Source organism: Mustela erminea, chromosome 18 (genome assembly GCF_009829155.1).
Source record: "Mustela erminea isolate mMusErm1 chromosome 18, mMusErm1.Pri, whole genome shotgun sequence".
In the NCBI taxonomy this organism is placed as follows: Eukaryota; Metazoa; Chordata; class Mammalia; order Carnivora; family Mustelidae; genus Mustela; species Mustela erminea.
This window is the reverse complement of record NC_045631.1, coordinates 58,554,603-58,578,307: the sequence shown is the minus strand read 5'-3', so window position 1 is coordinate 58,578,307 and position 23,705 is coordinate 58,554,603. Positions and strand designations below refer to the sequence as shown.

At 61.1% G+C, this 23,705-nt stretch overlaps 1 protein-coding gene across 10 annotated transcripts in view; it reads left to right on the top strand.

Annotated features, from left to right (window-relative positions):
- The window catches only part of DNAH17 (dynein axonemal heavy chain 17), a 92,566-nt gene that overhangs the window by 1,402 nt on the left and 67,459 nt on the right, over positions 1-23,705 (top strand). For 3 of the 10 annotated variants that reach the window (XM_032321862.1, XM_032321864.1, XM_032321869.1), the window contains exons 3-19: positions 513-706; positions 1,491-1,683; positions 1,907-2,006; positions 2,176-2,261; positions 2,438-2,563; positions 3,446-3,598; positions 3,709-3,795; positions 5,379-5,546; positions 5,831-5,947; positions 9,584-9,849; positions 9,990-10,185; positions 12,116-12,262; positions 16,987-17,095; positions 17,996-18,099; positions 19,318-19,458; positions 20,976-21,119; positions 23,454-23,636. In XM_032321862.1, the coding sequence (XP_032177753.1) occupies positions 513-706; positions 1,491-1,683; positions 1,907-2,006; positions 2,176-2,261; positions 2,438-2,563; positions 3,446-3,598; positions 3,709-3,795; positions 5,379-5,546; positions 5,831-5,947; positions 9,584-9,849; positions 9,990-10,185; positions 12,116-12,262; positions 16,987-17,095; positions 17,996-18,099; positions 19,318-19,458; positions 20,976-21,119; positions 23,454-23,636 (2,514 nt within the window). The other 7 variants (XM_032321863.1, XM_032321867.1, XM_032321865.1 and 4 more) reach the window with 7 other exon arrangements.

Genomic DNA, 23,705 nt, shown 5'->3' with positions numbered 1-23,705 from the left:
CTTCTATAGCCTTTCTCCTGGGCCGGTAGACACTGTCTCCTCCCCACATCCTCACCTGGTTGTCCCTCTGTCTGTCTGTGTCCACACCTCTCCTTATAAGGACACCGGTCACATGGGGTTTGGGCCCACTCATGGGGCTTCATTTTAACTTAGTCCCCTCTTGAAAGGCTTATCTCCAAAGAGAGCCACAGCCAGAAGGGCTGGGGTTGGGGCTTCAACATGCAAACCTGGGGGGCCCGGCTTGGCCCCTAACAGCCCTCCAAGGCAGCACGGGCCACCTGCTTTCAGCAAGCCCTGTGAGTCACTGCTCGGACACCTGGGGCTCCCTTCTCAGAGGTGGCTTTGCTGCTGGGCCATCGCCCTGCGTCTGCAGGCCCCTCCTGGCCACGCCTCCATCTGGCATGGACTCCGTTTCTCTGGGAGGGTTCCAGGCACCGAGGGCTCCGAGTTCCTCCTGGGAGCCACCGGGTCGGAGGAGGCCTGGGCGTGCGTAAGGAGCCGTTCCCCTCCAGGTGCTCTACTCTCTGTTAAACCAAAGCGAAAACTTGAGCGGTTGGCCTCGGGTGGTCTCGGAAGACATCGTGAAGCAAGTGCACAAGCTGAAGAACGAGATGTTTGTGATGGGGGGCAAGATCAAAGGGAAGACCCTGCTGCCCATCCCCGAGCACCTGGGGAGTCTGGACGGCACGCTGGAGTCCATGGAGAGGTAGGCGGCCCAGCCCAGGCTCCTTGCCGGCTGGAAGAGTCGCTGACCCCTGACCCCCCAGGGAGGAAACACGAGAGGGCAGACGGTACCGTGCGGTTTGGCTGAGTCTGAGGTCAAAGGCACGTGGGCAGGACAGGAAGAGCTACTGGAGCCCCTCCCCCATCATGTGTGGTAGGCACCAGTCCGGGCACCAGTCACACGCCCAGCAGCCGGTATCACACAGCCAGGAAAGGGGGCATCCAGATTTAGGACGTGGGTGCTGAGGGGCACTGAGGGGTGCAGAAGGGGTTTTCAGCAGGTAGAGACTGTGAATCTAAGTAGTAGTGGTGCCATCCCGGAGGCCCCGGGACGCACAAGGACTCCGCACCCCCCCCGCACCTGCCCGACCTCCGTTTGCAGCTGGCTAGAGTGTGGGGCTCTTGGAGCGGCTGCCCGGTGGCACTGTGTTCCGTGTATACACATCGGGGGGGACGGCCCCTGGGGGGCTCACTGTGCAGGCAGGTCCTCCACTGGGAGTGGTCCGTGGACCCCCCCCCCCGCATGTGCCTGTGTGACCCCAGTAAGGACGGCCAGGAGAGCGACCATGGACGTGGGCTTCATGCCACGCTTGGCCTCCCTGAGCTGGATCTGGGCACTTCCCCAGCCTCCCCGGGGTGGCTGTGCGCAGCGTGGGACGGGGGCGAGATGGGGTCTGCTGCCCCCAGGGCCGCCGGGGAGGGCAGCGCTGGCAGGACCCATCCCTGCGGCTGGGAGAGCATCTTGCCCACCCCCCCACCTGCCGCAGGATCCCCTCTGCTCTGGACAACTCGCTGCTGCACGCCATCGAAACCATCATCATCGACTGGTCGCACCAGATCCGGGACGTGCTGAGCAAGGACTCGGCCCAGCCCCTGCTGGACGGCCTCCACCCCCTGCCCCGAGTGGAGTTTGAGTTCTGGGACGCTCGGCTGATGAATCTCAAATACATCCACGAGCAGGTGACCGTCTCCCCACCCCCCGGCGGTGACCCGGCCTCTGTGGCTCGGCAGCCAAGGGCCCACGGGCCGGCCAGGCCGATTCCTAAGCCGTGCACCCCTCTGCACGGGCCCCCAGGATCCCAGAGGGGAAGTCCTGGGCTCCAGCGGCCATGGGGTCAGGTGCCTTTTGCGTGGGGTCTTTGAGTCCCTCTGGAGAGGCTCATGTTCCTGTTCTCTGTGTCAGCTGAACAGGCCCAAAGTGAACAAAATAGTTGAGATCCTGGAAAAAGCCAGGAGCTGCTACTGGCCAGCCCTGCAAAACGTGTACATGAACGTCATGGACGGTGAGTGGGGGAAGCAGCGGGAGCCTTTGGGGGGGTGGGGCTGCCCACACGCGGCTTCCTCTGGGGAAGGTCCTGGGTCTTTAGGGAGCAGGTGTCCGTGCACACGGGGCCGCCCGACCCCATCTCTGACCACCAGAGGTGCGCGAGCCCTGGTCCTCGTTCCGTGCAGGCCTGAAGGAGGCCAGCGACATCGTTCTGTACCTGAAGCCTCTGCGGGTCCTGCTGGAGGAGATGGAGCAGGCCGACTTCACAACGGTGCGCCGGCCCGAGGACCGCCGCTCGTAGGGGCTGGTCTGGTGTCTTAGGGGCGCGGGGGCTGTGGGCTTCCTGGCCGGGAGGGGCTGCGTGGTCCAGGGGACTGCCTCCCCCCCTCCCCCGCCGACCCGGAGCCGCAGGGGGCGGAGAGTGCACGCGCGCCCGTCTCCCCGCAGCTCCCGACCTTTATCGTGAAGGTTCTCTACACCATCTGCTTCATCTGGGCCACGTCCGAGCACTACAACACGCCCTCCAGGGTCATCGTCCTCCTGCAGGAGTTCTGCAACCAGATCATCGAGATGGTAACCCGCCCGCCACGCCGCCCTCTCCTCCCGACGGGTGCCTCTCCCTTTCTGCTCGGCTTCCCCGCTGCCTGTGTTCCTGGGCAGTTTGTTTGTTTGTTTAATTGTTTAAGATTTATTTTATTTATTTGGGGGGGAGAGGGAGGGAGAGAGAGCCCTGTGCTCTTGAGCAGGGGGAGAAGCAGAGGGACAGAAAGCCCAAGCAGCCCACTGAGCACAGAACCCGACACGGGACTCGATCCCAGGACTCTGGGATCCCAACAACGGCACGCGGGCGCCCCTCCTGGGCAGTTTAAAAACAGGCCAAGACTGGGCCCCCCGGGGCTGCAGACGGGCAGTGTCAGCCGAGGGGCCCCGCCCTGGGAGGTAGGAGGAAAGCGCGCGGCCAGGGTCGTGGGGTTTCTCTGCGGCGACACCGAGCTGCCTCCTGTCTCCCGCAGCACAGACTCCCTGTCTCCCTCCCTTTTCACAAGCGCCCGCCTTCCCGGCCGCGAGTGTCTGCGTGTGCCCTGCCTGCGTGTGTGGAAATGGTGCCTGCTGCCTGGAGGGCACGGTGGGCGGGATCCTGGCGCCCCGGGCAGGACTGGATTTCCCGGGCTGGGGGTGCTCCCAGTCATCTGGGATCAGAATCTGTCTCTGCTGCAGCTGTAGCGGGGCGCACTGCGGGGCCAGGCAGGGAGGCAGCCCAGCCTCCTGGGAACAGCCCGGCAGCTGCGGACTGGTCGGGACGTGGACCTCAGGGACAGCTGACATGTCCGAAGGAGCAGACCGTGGGCCCCAGGTCGGGCTGTTTGTAGTCTGCTGAGCGGCCTGCCAGCGGCCGGCCTGGACATCACCCCAGAGGGCTCGTGTAGACCACGCGATGTCTTCTCCTCTGCCCAGACGCGCACTTTCCTGAGCCCAGAAGAGGTTCTGAAAGGCTTGCAGGGAGAGACGGAGGAGGTTCTGGGCAGCATCTCTCTGTCCGTGAGCATTCTGAAGGAGCTCTACCGCACCTACGATTTCTGCTGCACAAACATGAAGCTTTTCTTTAAGGTCAGGCCTGGTTTCAGAGCACGATCAAGGACCCGTGGGCGCCGGTCCCGCGGGCGACTGCGGGGAGGTTTGAGGCCCACACGGCCGCCTCCTTCCTGTCTCTCTTGTAGGACAAGAAGCCGGTGCCCTGGGAGTTCCCTTCTGCTCTGGCCTTCTCCAGGATGAATGACTTCTTCCGTCGCATCCAGACCATTGAGGTAAAGGCGAAGCGAGGTTCAGGCAGACCTCGGCAGAGCTGCGTCTCCCGTCCGCGCCCCACGCCCTTTTCTTCCCGTCAGGAGTATGAAAGCCACACCCAAGCGTCCGCACTTTGGGGAAACCGAGTCAGGGGCCGGCCTCCTCCCTGCCCGGAGTTGTCGGCAAAGAACAAAAGTGGCCCATCTGGGGAAGCTTCTCCCCCAGCCCATGCCTTGTTGATGGCGAATTACACGGGCATCGCCAGGAAGCTGGGTGGCCGTGGGTGAGGGTTCGCGGGCTCGGTTAGGGCCAGTGCGGGCGGGGGAGGGGCAGGACCCTGCGGAAGGACTGTCAGATACATGGACGGACACAGAGCAAATGAACATGTTTAACTGGTTCAAGACCACAGCTGAGGAGCCGGGCAGGCGCCGCGGCACAAACGCGTGGGCAGGACGAGAGGGTTTTGCTTTTTGCTTGTGATCTTCTGTGTGGTTGTTTAACCTTTGCACACAGACTACTCACACCGTGGGAAGGGGAAAATCACCCCGGAATCCTGGAGCACTGGTTTATTCCCGTGGTCTCCGCCCTCTGCAGTGGCTTTGGGCGGGCCTGGCTGGTCTCCACAGCCGCGGGCAGGTGGACCGGGCCCACTTAGGACGGCAAATTCGCATCACAGCGTTCCTCGTGCCCAGGGCTCCCAGGTCCTGCGTCGGGGCGAGCTGGCTGGGAAAGGAGGTCGCCCGGCTGTCCCCTCCCTCCTACGGCAGCACGAGCCCCGAGCTCAGGGCGTGCGACCCTGCGGCTGCTTCTCGTTGGGTCTGCTCTGGTGATGGCACTAGGGGACGAGGGCCCCTGGCCCGGCGCTGGCTGAGGGGCGTGGCGTGAGACCACGCGAGCATCCCACGTGGGGTCCCCAAGGAGCCTTGGGGATCCAGATTGGGAAACGGGAGCCTCACACAGACGCAGGGGGTAACGTGTGAGGGCACCGGATGTGATGAAACGCCAGAGGAGGAGCGCGTAGAGTTCCGGAAAGGAAAGCACCTCCCGGGGCCCAGAGAGCAGGAGACGCTTCCAGGAGGAGACGAGGCAAAAGCCCCAGGTCGGAGGAAGTAGGACTTGGAGGTGCCTCCGTCGGGCGTCCCCTGCAGGAGGGGGGACCCTTTCCGATCGCCGTCGGGGCCGGGTCTGGGTGCCGAGGGCCCTCCAGGAAGCAGAGGATTTGGCGCGGGGTCCGACATGAGGAACCTCCCGCGGTTCCGACGGCTTCGCACCACAGCTGCGGACCGGGGGGCCCCCGGAGAGCGGGTCTGTGTAGAGGGGGCTTGCGGGCAGAGTGGGGTCCGGACGAGAGCCCCGCCTCGTCTCCCCCTTCTCCGTGTTCACAGCTTGGCGAGGTCTCGCGGGGCCCCCGCTTCCGTCCCCTTGCTGTTCCAGAAAGGACTTCAGAGGACAGAAATAAACAGGGTGTCCCCCCCCCACCTTGCTGCCGGGTGGCCCGGCTCGGTGGCCCGTTCTCACTCCCTGGCTCCTCCCCGCTGGGGGGCAGTGACTGACCTGCTGGGTTGAGTTAAGAAGGTTCCTGGGTTCCTTTTTCCTCCACCAGGATCTTTATAAAACAGCTATTGAGTTTCTGAAGCTGGAGAAGATCGAGCTCGGGGGCGTGAGGGGGAACATCCTCGGCAGCATGGTCACGCAGATTTACGATGAGGTCTTCGAGCTGGTGAAGGTGTTTGCCGAATGCAAATATGACCCCTTGGACCCTGGAGATTCGGTAAGTCGGGGGTGGGGAGGAGGCTTGGCTGGACCTATGTCAGATGCCCCAGGAGTGGGGGGCACGTGGAGGGAGTGGGGGTCACGTCCTGAAGACGTCCCCGAAACCAGCTGCCCGAGGGGCGGTCCCCATGACCGTGAACTCCCTCAGGCAGAGCCCCGAAACCTGCCGTCATGCGGGGGGAAGGTCCGAGAGAGCACCCCACCCCCGGCTTTGCGTGCTGACCACCAGGCAAAACAAACAAACAAACAAACAACTGATTACCGGTTTTAATTCACTTTCAGAGTTTCGACGAAGATTACGCGGATTTTGAGACCAAAATTCAAGACCTGGACAGGCGGCTGGCCACGATCTTCTGCCAAGCGTTCGACGACTGCAGCTCTATCGAGTCCGGTGCGAAGGTCGGTGTGGGCCGGGGCCTGCAGGCTGCGAGCCGTCCTCCGGGGGCCACCCAGGGCGGACCGGGTGGTGCGGCCGTCGTGGGGGGGGGCTCTGCTGGGTTCAGTGGCCTCCTCGTAGAGTCAGGAGAGGGAATGAGGGTAAGGGGACCGTGGCTTCACTGCTTCTCACTCGTACGGGTGTCCCCTCGTCCTCACTCACCGCTCCCCTGCTGGAAGGCACCAAAGGTCAGAGGCACAGTTGCCATGAAAACACAGCCCGGACCCTCTTTGACCCGCTGAGTCGCATTTGCACCCTCTTTTGACACGCGAGACCCTGCAAGTCGCCCAACACTCTTACTGGGGAGCCGCCTCTGGGTGGCGGCGGGCTGGCCGGGGCTTGTCGCCCTTTGTGGGTGTTTTTCTATACTGTCCCAAGTTACGAGCGTAAAGCATGCAGCACTTTTACTGAGAAAAAAGGAAACGATGTTATAGAAGAGATGGTTGAAAAGAGATGGTCAGAATGCACTGGACCTCCTGGAGACCATCAGCTCAAGAGAGAAACACAGATGCCGATACACGAGTATGTGCGAGTTTGACCTTGTGAGCCATTGGGAAAGCAGCAGCAAGGCGGCAACTGCCTCCGGCCGAGCTGGTTAGATCGTGAGGAGCTGGGCAGGCCGGCGTGCCGCAGTCCCCGCCGCTCCCTACTGCCCCAGCCCCACCCTTCCTCCTGCATTTCTCTGGCCTGCCTTGCCCTGGACAAACCACCAAGGGAGGATCCCAGGAGACGGATCTGCGGTTCATGTCGAGAACAGGGACTGAACATTCAAATGAGTGGATATATATACGTACGTGAGTGGCTTTTGTCCATCTGCCTAGTGTTAACACGTGTTTTCCGACCAGGTCGCTCAGTAGGTCTGAGCTGCCTCGTCCCTTCGCTTGGCAAAGCCTCGGTTGCTGCGGGCAGTTTGGTGCCCACAGGAGACGCCCCATGATTATTATTGGACCTTGGGTCCCAGGCCGTGTGCTAAGCTCGTTACCTACATTATCCATCCCATTTTTGCTTGAACAAGTCAAGACGCTTGCCCAGGGCCACACAGTCCGCCGGTTCGCAGGGGAGCGAGGACGGAAGACCATCCCCGAGTTGGCCAGGCAGGAAGGCAGTGGGCATGGCCTGGGCAGCTCAGGGTACTGGCCGTCTTTCTGGATCTCCCCAACACAGATGCCAGGACATTCCTTTGTTTTTTAGACATCGTTTTTTTAAAAATGCAAATACAAGGGAACTTGAGAGTCTGCCTTGGAAGGAGCAGCTGGGTTTGAGATAGTGTTGGTCCTCCCGGCGGAGCACCAGTGAGTGAAAACCCCCACAGCACCTCAATGTCGTTCCCTCCTCTGGAACGCCCCTCCCCCCAAGCAGCTGCCCCGGCCACCTCACAGGCAGGCGAGGCCTTCCCCATCCATAGCTACCTGCCGGCCCCCCTCCCCAGGTGTGTACTGATCTCTCCGCATCCGTTGTCTTCCCGACTAGATTATCAACTCCCTGGGGGCAGGCACTTGATTTGGACACACAGTAGGTGCTTCCGAGCTTTCCCCGTGGAGGGAACTGGCTCCAGCTGCGGGAGGGGCGGTGTCCTGGGGTCACAGAGCTCCAAGGCTGCCCGTGTGGAAGGTCCCCGAGCACAGATTTCTAGCCAGGCCTGTAACCTGGAAAGACCCCCCCCCCACCTCCCCACTGTGATGGGGTCTCGAAACTGAAAGATCGCGTGGGAGCTCGCCGAGGGCGGGCGAGGGGGGCGGATAGCCTGCTTCATGTCCTGTAAGCGGGTAAAGGGGGCAGCGGAGGACGCAGCACCCCCACACTCCCCACCCGTGGGCTCTGACTTGGTGCTGTTGTCTAGTCCAGGGCAAGGATCTGGGCTGTGGGGGCCAAACCAACAAGCCCGTTGCCTTCGTGATCAGGGGTCGGGGCAGCACTCCGAGGGGCGAGGTGGCTGGGAGGAAGCCCCCCCCCGACCCCCAGGCGCCCGCAGGACCACGCCCCACACCCCATCCACCGGGAGCTAAGCCTGCCCCTCGGCCTTCACAGGGAGCTCATCCCCTCCTATTACTGGCCTCAATCCGGCTTCCAAGTGCGCGACTCGCCCTCCCGGACCCGGGCGCGTTTCCTCGCTCACTCGACACAACCCCGTGCCCTAATGAGGACGGGCCCTGGGGCTCCCTCCGTCCCAGCGCCGCCTCCGTTCCCTGCAAGTTCCCCAGCTGCCCCCATGCGCTTCTCGGTGTCAGGGATTCACACGCAGCCAGGAAAGCTCTAGAGCAATTTTCCGCAGGGTCTCCTGGCGGACAATAAAATGAGCTTTCGTCCCAGGAGCCAGGAGCCGGAAACCATGGAGACGTGAGAGAGGGGAGGGGAGCAGGCGACAAAACGTCAGGAGGGTCACGAACCCGCAAGATGCACCTTTTTCTCGCCAGGGCACAGGTCGCTTTTGCAGGAAGCGGCACCAGCGACCCCGAGCGTCCCCCAGACCCGTGAGGGGAGCTGAGAGCGTCTGGGTTCGGTTTCTCCCAGCATCTAGCTGCCCTGCCTGGCTTTTGGGGACCCGCAGATCTCTTGTCTTTTTTTCTGCAGCCACGTCTCCCTCTTGCCCGAAAGGCCATTTGGGGACCCGTCCTAGTCTTCACACCAAAAACTGGGCCAAATCCAGGACAGGGGCCGGTGCCCTTAGGCACTCAGGGCTGGGCGACTGTGTGGTCTGAGTGCCATTGACTCCCGTTTGCCTGGAGGGCCGCTCTCCTGGCCTGGGTCTGGCTGACCTCGGGCTGGCCGTGGAGCTTCCAGAACTCTCTTTCTCCAGGTTCTAGGAAGACCCCATCTCCACCCCGTCAGGCCCAGCCCAGGGCCTGCACTGCCCCTTGGCTCTTCCACGCCCTGGCCTGGGGTGGGGATCTTTTAGGAAATTCCCAACCTGATTCCAGCCGCCACCGAGACACCCAGATAAAGCAGCTCCCTTCTACTCAGCTTCTCAGTTTGCAAACAACTGCTCCTGTCTAGCAGACCTAGACGGTGACGGTGATGAACCCGCTACCTGGAGAGGTCCTCGGCCCGGCTTCTGCTTTCAGAACTGTGCCGGGATGCCTCCCGGACTAATCCAGGTCAGCGGCAACCAGCTGGCAGGTCCGCAGGCCCAGTCTTTCCTCTCCCGGAGAGGACACGTGACCGGGCACACGGGCTGTCCCTGTTCCTCAGGGACTCAGGGAACCTGGGCTCAAATCGCCAGGGTCATGGCCTGTACACGTCCCCAGGCTCCGTCTGGGACTGCCTCCGGTCCTCGGGGGGCTGCGTCTCCGGCTTCCCACCCTCGGCCTCCGAGCTCATTTCTTGGGTCCAGACCCCGATGCCCCCTCCACCCGGTCAGCCTGGCCTCTCCTGGGCCTGCAGTGTCTCCAGACCTCAGACCTACTTCGTGGTGTTGGTGGGCAGCCACGTACCTGGGGCCTCAGCAGACGCCAACGTGAAAATCACAGAGGCCTAGATGTTCTCTGTCCCGATGGGGCAGGTGTTCTCGCCCCTGAAGTCTGGCCTTGCGCCTTGTGCCGGCCACCGCGAGGTGGGGGCGATGCTGGGACCTGGGCGACGCGTGTCTCTCATTCCCCCAGCTCCTGCACATGTGCGGCGGCCTCCTGGAGCGGCCTCTGATCCTCGTGGAGGTCGTGCCCAGGTACTCGGTCATGCTGGAGCTGTTTGATGCCGAGCTGGACAACACCAAGACCTTGTACGACGCGCAGCTCGCGGCCTCTGCGGACGGGCACATCCCCCCGATCCACAAGAACATGCCCCCCGTGGCCGGGCAGCTCAAGTGGAGCCTGGAGCTGCAGGAGAGGCTGGAGGCGCCCAGGCGGGACCTGAAGCACGTAGAGCACCCGTGAGTCGGGGCACCGGCCGTGGGGCCCCCAGGGCGTCACGCCTCTGCGGCTGTGGGAAAGGGGTGGGGCTCTCCCGGGGCCCCGAGAGCCGGCAGGACGCTCGAGGGGCCCCCTCACCGCCCCGTCTGACCAACGGCAGGGTCATGTCCAGTTCGGAGGCCAAGCTCATCTACGAGAAGTACGACGAGATGATAGGGCTGCTGCGGGCCTACCGCGAGAAGACCTACCAGCAGTGGGTGGCCGGCGTGGACCAGGACTGCCACTTCAACCTGGGCCAGCCCCTGATACAGCGGGACCCCGTCACCAGCCTCATCCGGGTCAACTTCAGCAAAGAGGTGGGTGCCGTCCCGCCGCGGGGCGCAGAAGGCGTCCGTGTCCGAGGCCCCGCGGGGACCAGGGCCCCTCGGCAGGTGGGGGTGGGAGGACCCCCACACCCGCGGGTGCCGCCGAGCCTGGGCCCCTTCTCCGGAAGCACAGACTTGTGGCGGCTGAGGCCTGGGACCTACTTAGCTGAAGTTTTATTCCTTAAGGATCAGAGAGTGTCCAGGACGTATTTAAGATATGAGACAGGATAGTAGCGTTGCGGAGAGTGGCTTCGGTGACGACACTGCCTCAAAGCTTGTCCGCCTTTCATGGGCTCCCAAGGGGAAACGTCAGTTGGAGGACGGACAGAAACACTTGGAGGGAGGTCTTGGCAGGATCTGAACAATGGGCCTTCTGGTTACGCCAGGCCAGGTGGAGAGAACTCACGCGTGAGCCGCGCGACCCGTGTCCCAGGGCTGAAACCTGGGTACTGAACTGAGCCCCAGAGACCGCGGTGGGGTGGCCCGGATTCCTGCATGGAGGCCCCTGCCCTGCTCCAATCCCCAGCGGCGACATCAGGGAGGCTAATGGGAGGTTCCTTTGAAACCTCCTCTTCCACACAAATTCATTCTTTTGATTTTTTTAAAAGATTTTTATTTTATTTATTAGACAGAGATCACAAGTAGGCAGAGAGGCAGAGAGAGAGAGAGGAGGAAGCAGGCTCCCCACTGAGCAGAGAGCCCGATGCGGGGCTCGATCCCAGGACCCTGAGGTCATGACCTGAGCCGAAGGCAGAGGCTTTAACCCACTGAGCCACCCAGGCACCCTGAATTTCATTCTTTGTAAAGATCAACAAATATTTACTGAGCACCTACGCGGGCTATGCGCTTAGGATAAGTTAGTGAACCAGACAGACAAAGGTCTCTGTCCTCCTGGAGCTAACCTCTGACTGCGGGAGGGGGGTGGGGGGAGAGAGAGAGATCGGAAGGGAGGGAGACAGGGAGAGGGAGCAGGGGAGGGGTGGGAGGGGTATACCTTTGTGTGGAAGCAGCGGGAGGCAATGCTGGGGAGGTGGTGGCGAGTGGGTCGGTAGCCGGGGCTTCAGCAGAGCTGGAGGAGGGGCACAGGCTGGAGTTTCGGATGTTGGCAGACGGGGTAAAGGAGGGGTGTGGGGAGGAGGGCGGAGGGCGGGGCCCTGAGAGCGCCCAGGGCCGCGGAGGGCACTCGCATTTCCGTTCTTAGTTCTGGCCAGAACTGGCAAGTTTGGGAGCAGAGGGGAGCCCTGATGTGGTCTGTGTCTGTCCAGGTCCCCGCCGGGTGCTGGGGCGGGGGCTGGGCAGGCGTCGGCGCGGGAAGACCAGTTAGGAGGCTTTTGCCATAACCCACGAGACGGACCCTGAGAAGGTGGCGGCCCGGACCAGCGTGGCGGCGACCAGGGCGTGAGCGGCGACTGGGCGTTGTTCATAGAGCCCGTGAGACTGTGAGACTCCAGCTGGGCTGGAAACAGAGTCGTTGAGGAGGACGGGACCAGCCCCAGCCTTTCTGGGCTGGACTGCTGGGGGGACAGAACGGCCACCAGCCAGAGGAGACAAGCAGAGCCGACTCGTCCCGGAGACGGGGCCACGGCGGGCTGAGCCCTCAGCTGGACATCCGAAGGGAGGCACTGGGTGGGCAGGTGGATACCGGAGCCTGAGGGCGGGAGCGAGGTTTGGGCTGGGGGAGGTCGCTGAGCTGGGAACAGACGCAGACGGACGACACCCTGGGACCCGCGGGCGTGCACATCTCCGGAGCGTCCAGCGAGCCCGGCGGGGGTGACCGGGAGAGTCTGGTGTCCTGAATGCCAGCAGGAGAGCACGCGCCCGGGGCGGGGAGCGACCGGGGAGCGACCTTCCCTTGTGCTGCTGAGTGCCGTACCCCTGGGCGACACCCTGACCTCTTCCGTGACCTTCCTTGGCCTGACAGCTGGTGGCAGTCCTGAGAGAGGTCAAGTACTTGGGCTTCCAGCAGCAGAAGGAGATCCCCAGCAGCGCCGAGAGTCTGTTCTCGCAGCGTGAGACCTTCCGGAAGTTTGTGGGCAACTTGGAGCTCATCGTCGGCTGGTATAATGAGGTGAGCCGAGGCGGTTTCGTATTGTTTCGTTTTATTTGCCCAGTTCGGGGTTTTGTTTAGAACAAACACGGGCGTAGGATCCCCCAAGAGCAACAGACAAAGTGAGCACGTTTTCTGTGTCCGGACGAGGTTCGAGCCCCCCAGGGCAGCGGTGATGGGGACCGAGGCCACCGCCGGGCTTCGGCTCCTGTTCTGGCTCCGCGACTGCTCCGAGGGGCTTTACTGTCCAAGCGGTATCTGCTCTGGGTCACATCAGAGTCGTGCCATTATGTCCCATAACATGTGGGGGGCGGGCATCTCCCAGGATCGGCCGGGGTGACAGGTTTGCCGGCGGACGCCGTGGGGAGGTGGCGTGGGAGGGCTGCCCACCGAGGTACGCTAGATCGGGGTCCGGGGAGGGGGCGGGCGCACATCGGCTCGGTGAATCGAGAATTCCTTTCGGGGGGCACCTGGGGGGCTCAGTCGGTTGGGCATTGGCTCTTGATCTCGGCTCAGGTCTTGCTCTCAGGGTCGTGAGTTCAAGCCCCCGCTGGGCTCCACTTATTTCCATCGGAGCTGGGACCTGGTACACAGAGTCGAGAAAAGGCTGGTTCTGAATAAACTAACTGAATGGCCTTGGGGTACACGCCCTTCGGGAACCAGGGCTGTTTGCTCAGAGCACCTCCTCTGGGCAAGACATCCCTGGGGGCTGGGTTGGTAATTAGAAGGGGGCCTGGAGAGGCGTGGACTTGGGCCACCGCGGGCCGTGGCAGGCACCCCCACCCCCCCCACCCCACTGCCCGCAGATCCCTCCTCTGCCGTCGGGGCCCTGGGACCTTCACTCCCACCCAAGCCACAGCAGGTTAGGATGGATGTGGCTCTGCATGAGTTTCCTGGGGCCGCTGCCACCATCGACCACAGACGCGCGGCTTCCCGACGGCCCACGTTTGCCGTCTCCCGGTTCTGGAGGTCAGAAGTCCGAGATCTGTTTCCTTCTGCCAAAATCGAAGTGTCGGCTGAGCCCCTTCCTCCCGGAGGCTCCAGTGGGCTCCTCTGCGTCCTCGCCCTTCCCACCTCCTCAAGGTCACTGCCTTCCCCACTCCACCTTCGGAGGACACCCCCCTCCCGCCTCTGCCTCCTTCTTCCCCTCTACCTCCCCCCCCCTTCTAAGGGCCTTGTGATTGCACTGTCCACCCCCCACCGCCGTAACCCCTGGGTAACCCAGGACCACCTCCCAGCGCCAAGGTCTTTAACTGAATCACACCCGAAAATTCTCCTTTGCACGGCCGCAGATCCCGGGGATTAGGATGGGGATGTCTCTCGGGAGCCAATGGACCCCCCTGCAGACCCACTGCAATCCGGGAAGGGACCCGCAGGATTCCCTCTCCTTGGATCCCTGGGAACTTGGAGGAGGTGCCAGCCTCCTTCACATGGGCGTCCTGGGGGGCAGGACGTGACTCAGTTTCTGCTTGTGCTCCGTGTCTCCGTCTGTCCCAGAGATGCTTCTGCTCACGGGTTCCTGGCGCGACGGCCCCTTTCCCAGAGCGGCAGAGCCGCGCGTCTGTTGCCTTTCTGGCCTGTCTTGCAGGGGCCCCGTCGACACACCCGGGTCCGTCCCGCACGTGGAGGGGGAGCTCCTCCCTCTGCGGTCCTGGAAGGTTCCACCGGAGCTCGCATTTCCCGAGCCCAGCAGGCCCCGTACCTTCCCCTACGACAGCAAGAAACCGCAGCAGTGACTCTGTGAGTCCAAGGGCGTTTCTGGGATCTGGGACTTGCTTACCAAACGTGTGTGGGACGGCGGCCAGAGAACGCCGTGTGTTTGACCGAGCCGGGAAGCTAGTGCCCGCCTCACGTGCCGACCAAGAGAAGATGTCACCAGTGGGGAGGCCAAGGGAGCCCCCCCCCGGCAGAAGCGACCTCCTTAGAGAAAACGCTGGGACAGCTGAAGGCCAAGCGAAGCGGGCCAGGTAAGGCCGTCACACCGACTCGTCACGGGTTGTCACCGCCTGCACCCACACGACCGGCCCAGAACCAGCCACGGTGCGTGCCGCACTCCAGCCCACGAATCAGGGCCTGGCAGTGACCCCGCAAGAATGTGTCCAATAGAAAGTAAAAGAAGCTCGATTTCATTCATTTCTTGAGATAAAATGTTAACGGTCTCACATGTTTGCGCCGCCAACGACAAAACACCAGTGTCTGTCGTACGTGCGCTTCCCTGCCGTGGCTTTCCCCGGAAGCAGCTGTCTCCAGACTCAGAGACGGTCACCCTCACCGGCCCCGGAGCCCCTTCCAGCCGCAGCAGGGCGGCGCCAAAAGTGTCCGTGGGCCCTTTTCAGAGCAGAAGACCTCCCATCGCCTCCCACCGTGACGAACCAGAAGAAAAAAGCCCAACCAAGTTTATTTTGAATTTAAAACATTGGATCTTGGGATGCCTGTCTGGCTCTGTTGGAGGAGCGAGCAACTCTGGATCTTGGGGCCGTGAGTTCAAGCCCCACGTTGGGTGCAGACGTGACTTGAATAAATACATATTTTTTAGGTAAAAAAAATTTAAGAAGTTTGATCCCGTACGTCTGTATTTCCAAACAAAGCCCAGCCACACCCATCTCTGTCCGCCCCAGGAAGCACCTTCCTCAGCTACGAATGGGAACGTTGGACTAAGTGGGGAGCCGGGAAGTCAGGCCCGGGGCTGGGTGCCTGCGGTGACGGCGACGCTTGCTGCTGACGCCCGTGCCCCTCTCTGGAGCCCGTCTCCCCAGGCTCTCGCATCCTTCCCGTGGTTTCTGTTGCCAAGAGACCCCACCGGCCTGCGGACGGCTCGCCTCTGTTGAGTGTCCGAGCTGGGGTCCGGTGGGTGGGGGGCATAGTGCCTCGAGAGACCACGCAAGTGTGGGGTGTGTCCATGTGACGCTTCGGGGACAGTGCCCGAACGCTGTGCATTTATAGCACAGGCTGCTAGAAAAATGCCCAGGACGTACTGAGCCGTGCGTGGTTCCTCTCCCCGTGACCGTGGTTTACGACGGCAATTACAACAGCTCGGGGACGTTCAGCTACGGCTCTGGGCTGTTGCTGGGGGGACCGGCGATAAACGAACAGGCTTCCCGAGTCCCCGAGCATCCGCGGGAGTCGTGGGCAGGACGCGGCGCCCCGGCTGAGCTGGTCCCGGGTGCTGAGCCCGGGCCGCACCTACCGTCTCTGCCCCGTCTTCCGGGACGCGGCGCCTTGTCCCAGCTGGTTCCGTCCCTCAGAAGGGGCTCCCCTGGCCGTCCCCAGGACGTCGTTCCCAAACCTACCAAAGAGGCGCGTCGTGAAAAGGTCTCGCGTGGGGCATAGACTCCAAGCGAGGGCACCCGTCAAGGGGAGGAGGCCACAGCCCGGGGTGGTTACTCGGCATCTGACCTCGGACGACCGGAGCCAATACTTCCCGTCCACTCGCTTTGTGAGTTCCAGACGCCTTCTCTCGCCGCCGTCCAGTGTCGACTCACGGCGGGTTCTAAGCTTTATTTCTCTGCCCTCTCGACCCCTGAAAACACTTGAGGGAGAAGGTCGGGCACTGTAGGAACGTACCAGATGTGCGGAAAGTGTTGTCCTGAAGGGCAGGCGGTCAGCCCCTGACGGTGGGTTTTAATTCCATGTGTGTCCCTCGCGTTATAAAGTAGGAGTGTCCTTGAAAAGTCAGATAAAATAAAAAATGTTGCTAGACAGAAGGATATTCCAAAACTCACATGGTGCTTGTGATTGAAAGGAGTAATTTAGGGGCGCCTGGCGGGCTCAGTTAAGCACCTGCCTTTGGCTCAGGTCATGATCTTGGGGTCCTGGGGTCAAGTCCCGCATCGGGCTCCCTGCTCAGCGGGGAGCCTGCTTCTCCCTCTCTCTCTCTGCCCCTTCCCCTGCTCATGCTCTTTCCCAAAGGAATAAATAAAATCTTTTTTTAAAAAAAGGAATAATTTATAAAACCTGGATACACCCTTCTCTTTTTTTTTCCTGGTTTGTGAACTGATGTTGTTCTCAGGCATTAAATTAATTTCTTGGAGCAGGTAGAGCGCATCAAGAACGTGTCTTGTCTTTCCATCCACTTGGATCCACAGCGAGCGTGGCTTCCCTGCCGATCCTGGGTCTCCTTCATGTAACCAGATTTCACGCTTGGGATTTCTTTCTTTTCTTTTCTTTTAAAGATTTTTATTTATGTATTAGAGAGAAAGAGAGATCACAAGCAGGCAGAGAGGCAGGCAGAGAGAGAGAGAGGGAGAAGCAGGCTCCCTGCTGAGCAGAGAGCCCGATGCAGGGCTCGATCCCAGGACCCTGAGATCATGACCTGAGCTGAAGGCAGAGGCTTAACCCACTGAGCCACCCAGGCGCCCTCACGTTTGGGATTTCTGACCAAGGAGAGGTTCTGAGCCCAGGCATGCTCCAGCTTCCCGTGTCTGTTTCTCTGAGTTTCTTTTTATGATTCTGAGCCAAGCGAAAACAGGTTTGGATCACCCCCCCCCCCCCACCGTCCCATGATCCCCTTCCGTTTCTACCCCACACGATGGGGAACTAAGAGTGAAGTGTACGTCTACATCTGCGGTAATAAAAATAGTTTGACACGTTGAGATCTCCCAGAATTTGATTTGTACGTAATTCCCAATGAAATGACTGTAATTGGTTTGGTTGCTACTGTGTGATAAGAACCTTCCTGTGAGACCATTTGAAAATCTGGTTGGATTTGGGTCGGAGGCCCTGAAACCCCAGTCTTCGTGTTTCAGATAAAGACCACGGTGATGGACGTGGAGTTTCCACTCATAAAGTCGGAGCTGGAAGCCATTGACGTCAAGCTGTCGCGTGCCGAAACCACGCTCTTCTGGAATAGCGAAGGTACCAAGGCCATGTTCGTCTCACCCTGGGTTCAGCGCGGGCGAGGGGGGGGGCGGTGTCCAAGCTGCTCGGCGTCTGTCCTGGGACACCGGCGAGGGGCGGGTTGGTCCTCTTTGCCTCCAGCAGAGCTATGTTTAAGGCCAAAAGATGGGTCCCCCTGCTTGTCCTGTCCCAAGGAGACCATTTGCTGTCCCTTACAAAGGAATCAGGCAAAGACCTCCTGAGGACCTCCAAGGGTCACAAAGTTTCCACAGTGGGCTTGTGGGGCCTGGGGCTTCATGGTGGGTTCCCCCGCAGGGGCAGCAGGTGGGCCAAGGATAGGCATCAGGGAGGCAGAAAGAAGTGTGCCCGTGAGACAGAAGACCGCCTCCCTCACCTCCCCCGCCGCCTCTGGTGGGCATCTCCCCCCACCCCCCGGCTCTCCCGGCACCTGCGACTAGCCTGGTGCCACCTTCTCAGCCCTCTTTGGCTGTATCCTGCCTCCACCGTGTCAGTGAGAGAGTGGAGGGTCCACCTGCCTGAAACCAGGGTCGGCCCGGACTTCCTGTGCAAAGAAGCCCGTGTATTTTTTTTGTCACTGCTGCCCAGGGACACACTTCTTTCCAGCCACCGCGGCCCAAGACGCCGTGACGAGTCACGTGTCTCCAGCGCTCTGCTGGTGGCTGGAGGGGCAGGGGCGCGTGGGACGCAAGGTCCCCCGGGGGAACTAACGACCCACCTATTTGGGGATGGGGAAGTTCTGCTCCCAGAGAGAAGCCGTGGCATTCCGGGAACTCTGGAGGCGCAGCGGACGTCTTTCCAACAACCGTCTCAGAACGATGCGCCGCCAGCCGGCCCCAGAGAAGCTCTCCTTCTACTGAACTGCTCGTTTTGTAAGACACCTTTATGTTTATCTTTCAGGCGTGTTAGAATATATTCAAGAGATGCGAGAGATTCTCCATAACTTGCAGAACAGGATACAGAAAGCAAAGCAGAACATAGAAGGGATTTCTCAGGCCATGAAGGTGATTAAGCGGCAAGGCACGGAGCCGGGCTGCGTTGGAGGCCCAGGGGAGGGTCCTGGGGAAAAGGGGCCATGCAGAGATGCTCACAGAAAGTGCCAAAGGCAGTAGGAACTTGCTGTTGGAGGCTCTGGGCCACACGATGATGTCAAGGTGGCCCCAAGGCTGGAGTCCCGGGCCTGCAGAATTCAGCTCTGATCTGTTCCGCTGAGCTCCGCAAGGGTGTCTGTGGGGTCCCCTCCACGCCAGGCCAGCCCCGGGGACAAGGGGCAGGAAGGTGCTGGGAGCCTCAGCCCCACTCAGTGAAGCTCTGAAGTGACTTTCACTGTAGCCCAATCCAGAAAACGGGGGGCAGGGGGTGTCCTTCACTAACCTCCCCATGGTCTCCCCTCGAGGCCCTGATCTGCAGGGGCATCTACAAGCACAGCCCAAGGGAAGCCTGGACCGCCCCCCGTTCATGGACAACGTCTACTGTGCAACGGCGTCTCCCCTTTACAACAGTCGTGTTTAAGCTGTGTTTCTCCATCGAGGTGTCCAAGTAAAATAATGCCTGCGCCCCACCAGCTACCGCCCACTGCAGGCCCCCCAGGGGACGTCCGGTCACGCGGACGTCCCCACCTCCCCCTCCAGCCCGCCAGCCTCTGAGCCGGGAGATCTTCACGGGTCGGACTCGGGCAGTCACTGGGTTCGGATCTTCCTGCGTTTCATTGCCCTCTGTGGGCCACTGGTGAAAATTTAAAAGCAAACAAACAAAAGATCTAATTATCGGGTAATCGAGTAAAAGCGAAAATCCTAATTACAGATGACAAGTGTCCTTGCGGCAGAACTCCCAACTGGAGGAGGCCAGAGGCCCCCACTCCCCCCCTTCGCTGCCCCCACAGCAGGCCAGGTGCCCCCACAAAAGGGGCGAGTCCCCCCTGGGCCTGCTCTTGGGAGCTGTGGACGTGCTGCCCAGCTCTGACCATCCACGCCTCGCCCCGGACGCCGGCCCCAGGTTGGCTCCTCTGGGCCTGCTCAGGTGAAGCCTCCCAGGGGTCTCCTGGCCGCCCCACGCCCCTGACTGGTTTTGAGGCCAACAAGGTTCTCTGCTCCACGGTCCCTCCGGGGTCCCCAGGCGTCTCCGAGGGACAAGAACATTGGCACCAAGGAGCGTGTGGGGAAACCACGAGACCGCAGGCGTTGTCCCCCGATGCTTTCCTCGCGCCCACCTTTTTCCTGCAGGACTGGTCGGCCAACCCGCTGTTTGAGAGGAAGGACAACAAGAAGGAAGCCCTGCTGGACTTGGACGGAAGGGCGGTCAGCCTCAACAAGCGCTACGCGATGATCAAGGAGGCCGGCCTGAAGATCCAAGCCATGGTCGCGGTGAGGACTCGCCCAGAAGGGGCCTCAAGAGGCCGCCCACGTCTAGTAGAGGAGGGAGAGCCAGAAACGCCCTAAAAAGGACGTTAGGGTCACGGACGTCCCCTGTCTCTAATCTGGGAGTCTCACTTTCAAGCAGCAACTGCCCTAAATGGACGCCCGTTAGCCAGCTTCATCATGCGATGAGTCTGCGCTCCTCTGCGCTAAGGGGTCAGCATCCCCCCCCACCCCGCACAAAATCGGTATAGACAAGTGACATCTTTGTGCAAGGTCAACACATCTCGTTTCCCTGAGCTGCACGGGGTGAGGGCGGGCGCTGGGTGCGTCCCCGCTGTCCTTCACGGCTCCCCCTCGGGAGCGCGGGCGGGGAGCAGAGCAGGTAAATGCATGAGGAACGTGAAACGCGCGTGTGCGGTGTAGACCAGGACGGTGCGGTGTAGACCAGGACGGTGCGGTGTAGACCAGGACAGTGCGATGGCCCCCGTGTCCGGTGCTGCCGAGAGCATAGGTCGTCCCTTTCCTGAAACAGCCTCAACAGCCGTGGGTGTCTGTCCCCGCTGGCACGAGCCGAGGGAGCCAGACGCTCGCCGGGCGCCCCGGAAGCCGTGTGCCTGGGTGTCTGTCCGCGGGGGTCGCGCGTCTTCCTCACTCGGCAGCCGTTGTTGTCCGGCTCGCGCGTTAGCTCATCTCCGAGGCGATGTGCAAGGCGGGGCTCTGGTCGGCCTGAGAAGGAGAAAGTTCTCCCTTGAGCTCCAGATATTTCCAGGGCAGTTTTCTGGGGGCTTCCCCGTGCCCGGGTGCAAATCATGGATAAGGATTTCGATGATGACCGTCACCCCAGAGAGCCCCCGGGTCCCGCTGGGGAGAGGGTCTGTCGCTGTTCGCAGGGTCCAGCCTTTGCTGGGCAGGTGACGGCCCCAGCGGAGTGACTGTGATTGGACCCAGAAAGATTTTGTCTCGTTTTCAGATCCTCTTCCCTCCCCCTCTGGCACGGGGCCAGCAGGTCCCGTCAAACGAAACCGTTAAACTACAAACATCAGACTTGGAAGAATTAACCAATTAATTCTGTTAACACTCTCGGGGGTGCCGGAAGTAGGGCCCGGGCGAGATAAGTTGGGCTGGGGTAAGGGACAGGCTCGCAGCCCGGCAGCCCAGCGAGAGGCCAGGAGAGGAGGCAGGGCGGCCGGGCACGGGAGCCTAGAGAAGCAGAGGCCAGCAAGCCGCCAAGACGGGGCTTCGTTGTCGTATTTGCCAGAGCTTCCTCTGCACGTGATCGTCATTTGAGCCATTTCTTTCCACCTTCCACTGAAGTCATTTAAGCCTGTGTCTGCCTGAGGGGACAGACTGGGCCATGTTCATCTTTGAATATGCCTGGCACATTCGAGAAGCAAAAAAGCAGCCGCGTGTCTGAAGCAGGTGGGCAGGGCCAAGGGCAGCCCAGAGAGTCGCGGAGCAGGTTGGTTAAAGAGAGAGCGGGCGAACCCGTGCTCCGGCAGCTAACTGTGTGGTCCTGTTTGCAGGAAAATGCTGAACTGTTCAGAGCGGAGACGGCGGGCCAGTCCTGGAAGGACTACATCAACTATGTGGACACCATGGTCCTCGACGAGTTTGAGAATTTCATCCGCAAATCTCTGAATTACTTCATAGACAACATGGCCATGGATGTGAGTCATAAACACAAGACATGCATGGATCTGTTGCTATAGATAAGTCGTTACACATGTAAGGTCTATCTTGGGTTCTGGGGTTGGCTGCTTCCTGACGAATGACCAGGCTCGTTACAAACAAACAGACGTTAGAGCCTGCAAAGGGTAGACTACGTGCTCTGGCTTTAAAACTGAATGTCCTGTACCCAGGACCCTCTCTAGTCCCCAGCGCTCGGGCCCTCTGGTCACCTTCCACCAGCCCCAGCATCGATCAGCTACAGAATACCCAAACGGTCCTGCCTGGTCGCCAGGTGAGGGGAAGCAGCCGCCACTGTCCCCGACTCAAGTGGGCTGGGCTGGGGGTACGCCCCGGTCATCGACATCAGCTACTAACCTGCCCAACCCTCCGCGGGGCCCGCAGGGTCCGTGGGGTCCGAGGAGGTGCAAAACAGGTCAGCACAAAGGTTGTGCTGCTAATTTCATCCTGGCGTCCTCCAGCATTTTCCCCGGGGTTGAGCCCTCTCCCTCTCATGTATTTTCCAGTACAATAATTCCCACACGATTTTGAATTCTGCCAGCAAGAGAAGATCAAGGTCCCCGTACCAGGCGTCGGCACAGGAAGGGTGGTGGTGGGACAGCGCGACGCCCTTGTGCTGACCGCGGAGGCTGGGCGAGTCACGCTGGAGCCCAGCACGTGTGTCTCACAGGCCAGGTGTCACCCGACATAGACCCGAAATTCTGTTGGTGAAAGCCGTAAGGACAGAAGGTCCTTCTCCCAAAATCCCAGGGAGTCCCCCTATTTGCAAGAGGGCAGGCAGCAGGAGCAGACCCCCGGTGGGAGGCTGTAGAGCCTGGTCATCCGAGTTCGTGACAACTAGACTTTTTGTACCAGTTAGCAGTTCACTTGGACACCCGCAAACACCGTCCCTTGGTCAGAGAGAAGACCACTGGGTTCTCGAGTCAACTGCCCATGGGGCCGCCATGGGACTGTGTGTGGAAAATCAGCAGCCGTGGAGTGGGTCTCATGGCCTCCTGTGGACCTTGACCTGTACTCCTAGAATCCCTGGTGTGTTGGGCTAACCTCCCTGAGGTCGCCTGACCAGCAAGGCCGGCCCCTCCGCCTCACAGCCTCGCGAGGGGCCTCCGGGAACACACCGGGCTGTGGTGCCCACCGGCTTTACGGATAGCATCCTCCTGGGCTTTGTCCTTTCTGGAACACTGTGCGAGCCGGCCTGCCCTCATCCAGATCCAGAGTCTTTTAGGAGCTCGACCAATGGGTGGCGACCCAATTTTGCCATGGAAATAAAAAATAAAAGAGAGACACTAAAAAGATCACAATGAAACGTGAAGAAATGAAATGAAACGTGAGGCGTCTGTTTTCCAAACCCTGGGGCGCAGACGGGCGCCGAGCTGGGACCCGTGCTCCTCCCTGGCACATCGCCTCACGGAGGTCGACAGTGCCCAGTGTCCCGCAGGAAATAGCGGGAGACGCCACCGTCCTGCTTTGGTCGCTGAGCTTTGCGGTGCTGTGACTGACGCGTTCTCAGTTTCTGGGATGGTCTAGCGTGCGACCTGGCCGTACCCCGTCGTGTTTCACGCTCCCAGGGTTCTCCGTGGTGGCTTCGCTCAGCCCGAGATCCACGTGGTTGTGATCCGCTGTCATCCACTCCGCGGCTCGCGGGGGTTCCTGTCACATGATAGAAACGCCGGTGCCTCCCAGTACTTCGTCCACGGAGACCCGAAACCAAGCCGTCGACCGGTTATTTTATCTTTCACGGCCGAATTCTTTTACCGTCAATTAGTTATGCAGCGAGGACACTCACACCAGAACTCCCCAGAACCATGGACGTGAGCCTTGTGTCTTCCGGAGCACGGCAAGGCCCGTCCTGCACAGCCGTGACCCCACCGGCGCCTGGACGGGAGCCGGCCACCTCTCCCTCGCCTCCTACGTTATGACTTACTTTGTCCTCACGATAACCCCAAGAGATGGGGACACTTGGTGTCTCTGCTCTATAAAACAATCACCCTCATTTTGTGTATGTGGGGAAACCAGGAGGTCAAGCGTGTTGTCCAAGGCCGTGGGGCTGGGAAGTCGCGGATGCAAGCTTGGCACCGAGGCCATGGGCTCCCCCCGGCACTTCTGCGGGTGCGCTGACCCCCTCCAGCCTGTGCTGGGCCCCGTGGCCATATGTGTGTTTTCCTCTGGCTCCCTCGAGGGGCCCCAGGAAAGCGTGCTCTCCCAGGTGACCCCAGCCCGCCTCGGTCGGCCCTGGGATGCCTTGAGAGAACATTAGGGCCTTGGGAGTGGCTCCGCTGAGCTCAAGGCCTTGACCCTGGGCGGGCCCGTTGCAGGAGAGCACGGCGCCCCTGTTCGAGGTCCGCATGGAGCTGGATGAGGTCGGGCTGGTCTTTCATCCGTCCCTGGAGATGGGCACAGACAACAGCCTCCTGACGCTGATCGAGAGCCTGGTCAACGACATCTACAACACGGCCAAGCTCATCCCCAGGCTGGCCAAGGGCCAAATGAGCTACAAGGTCAGTCTGGGCCCACAAGTCCCGGGCAGTGGCCTCCCCCGTCCCGCTGCCTGCCTCACCCTGGGGTGT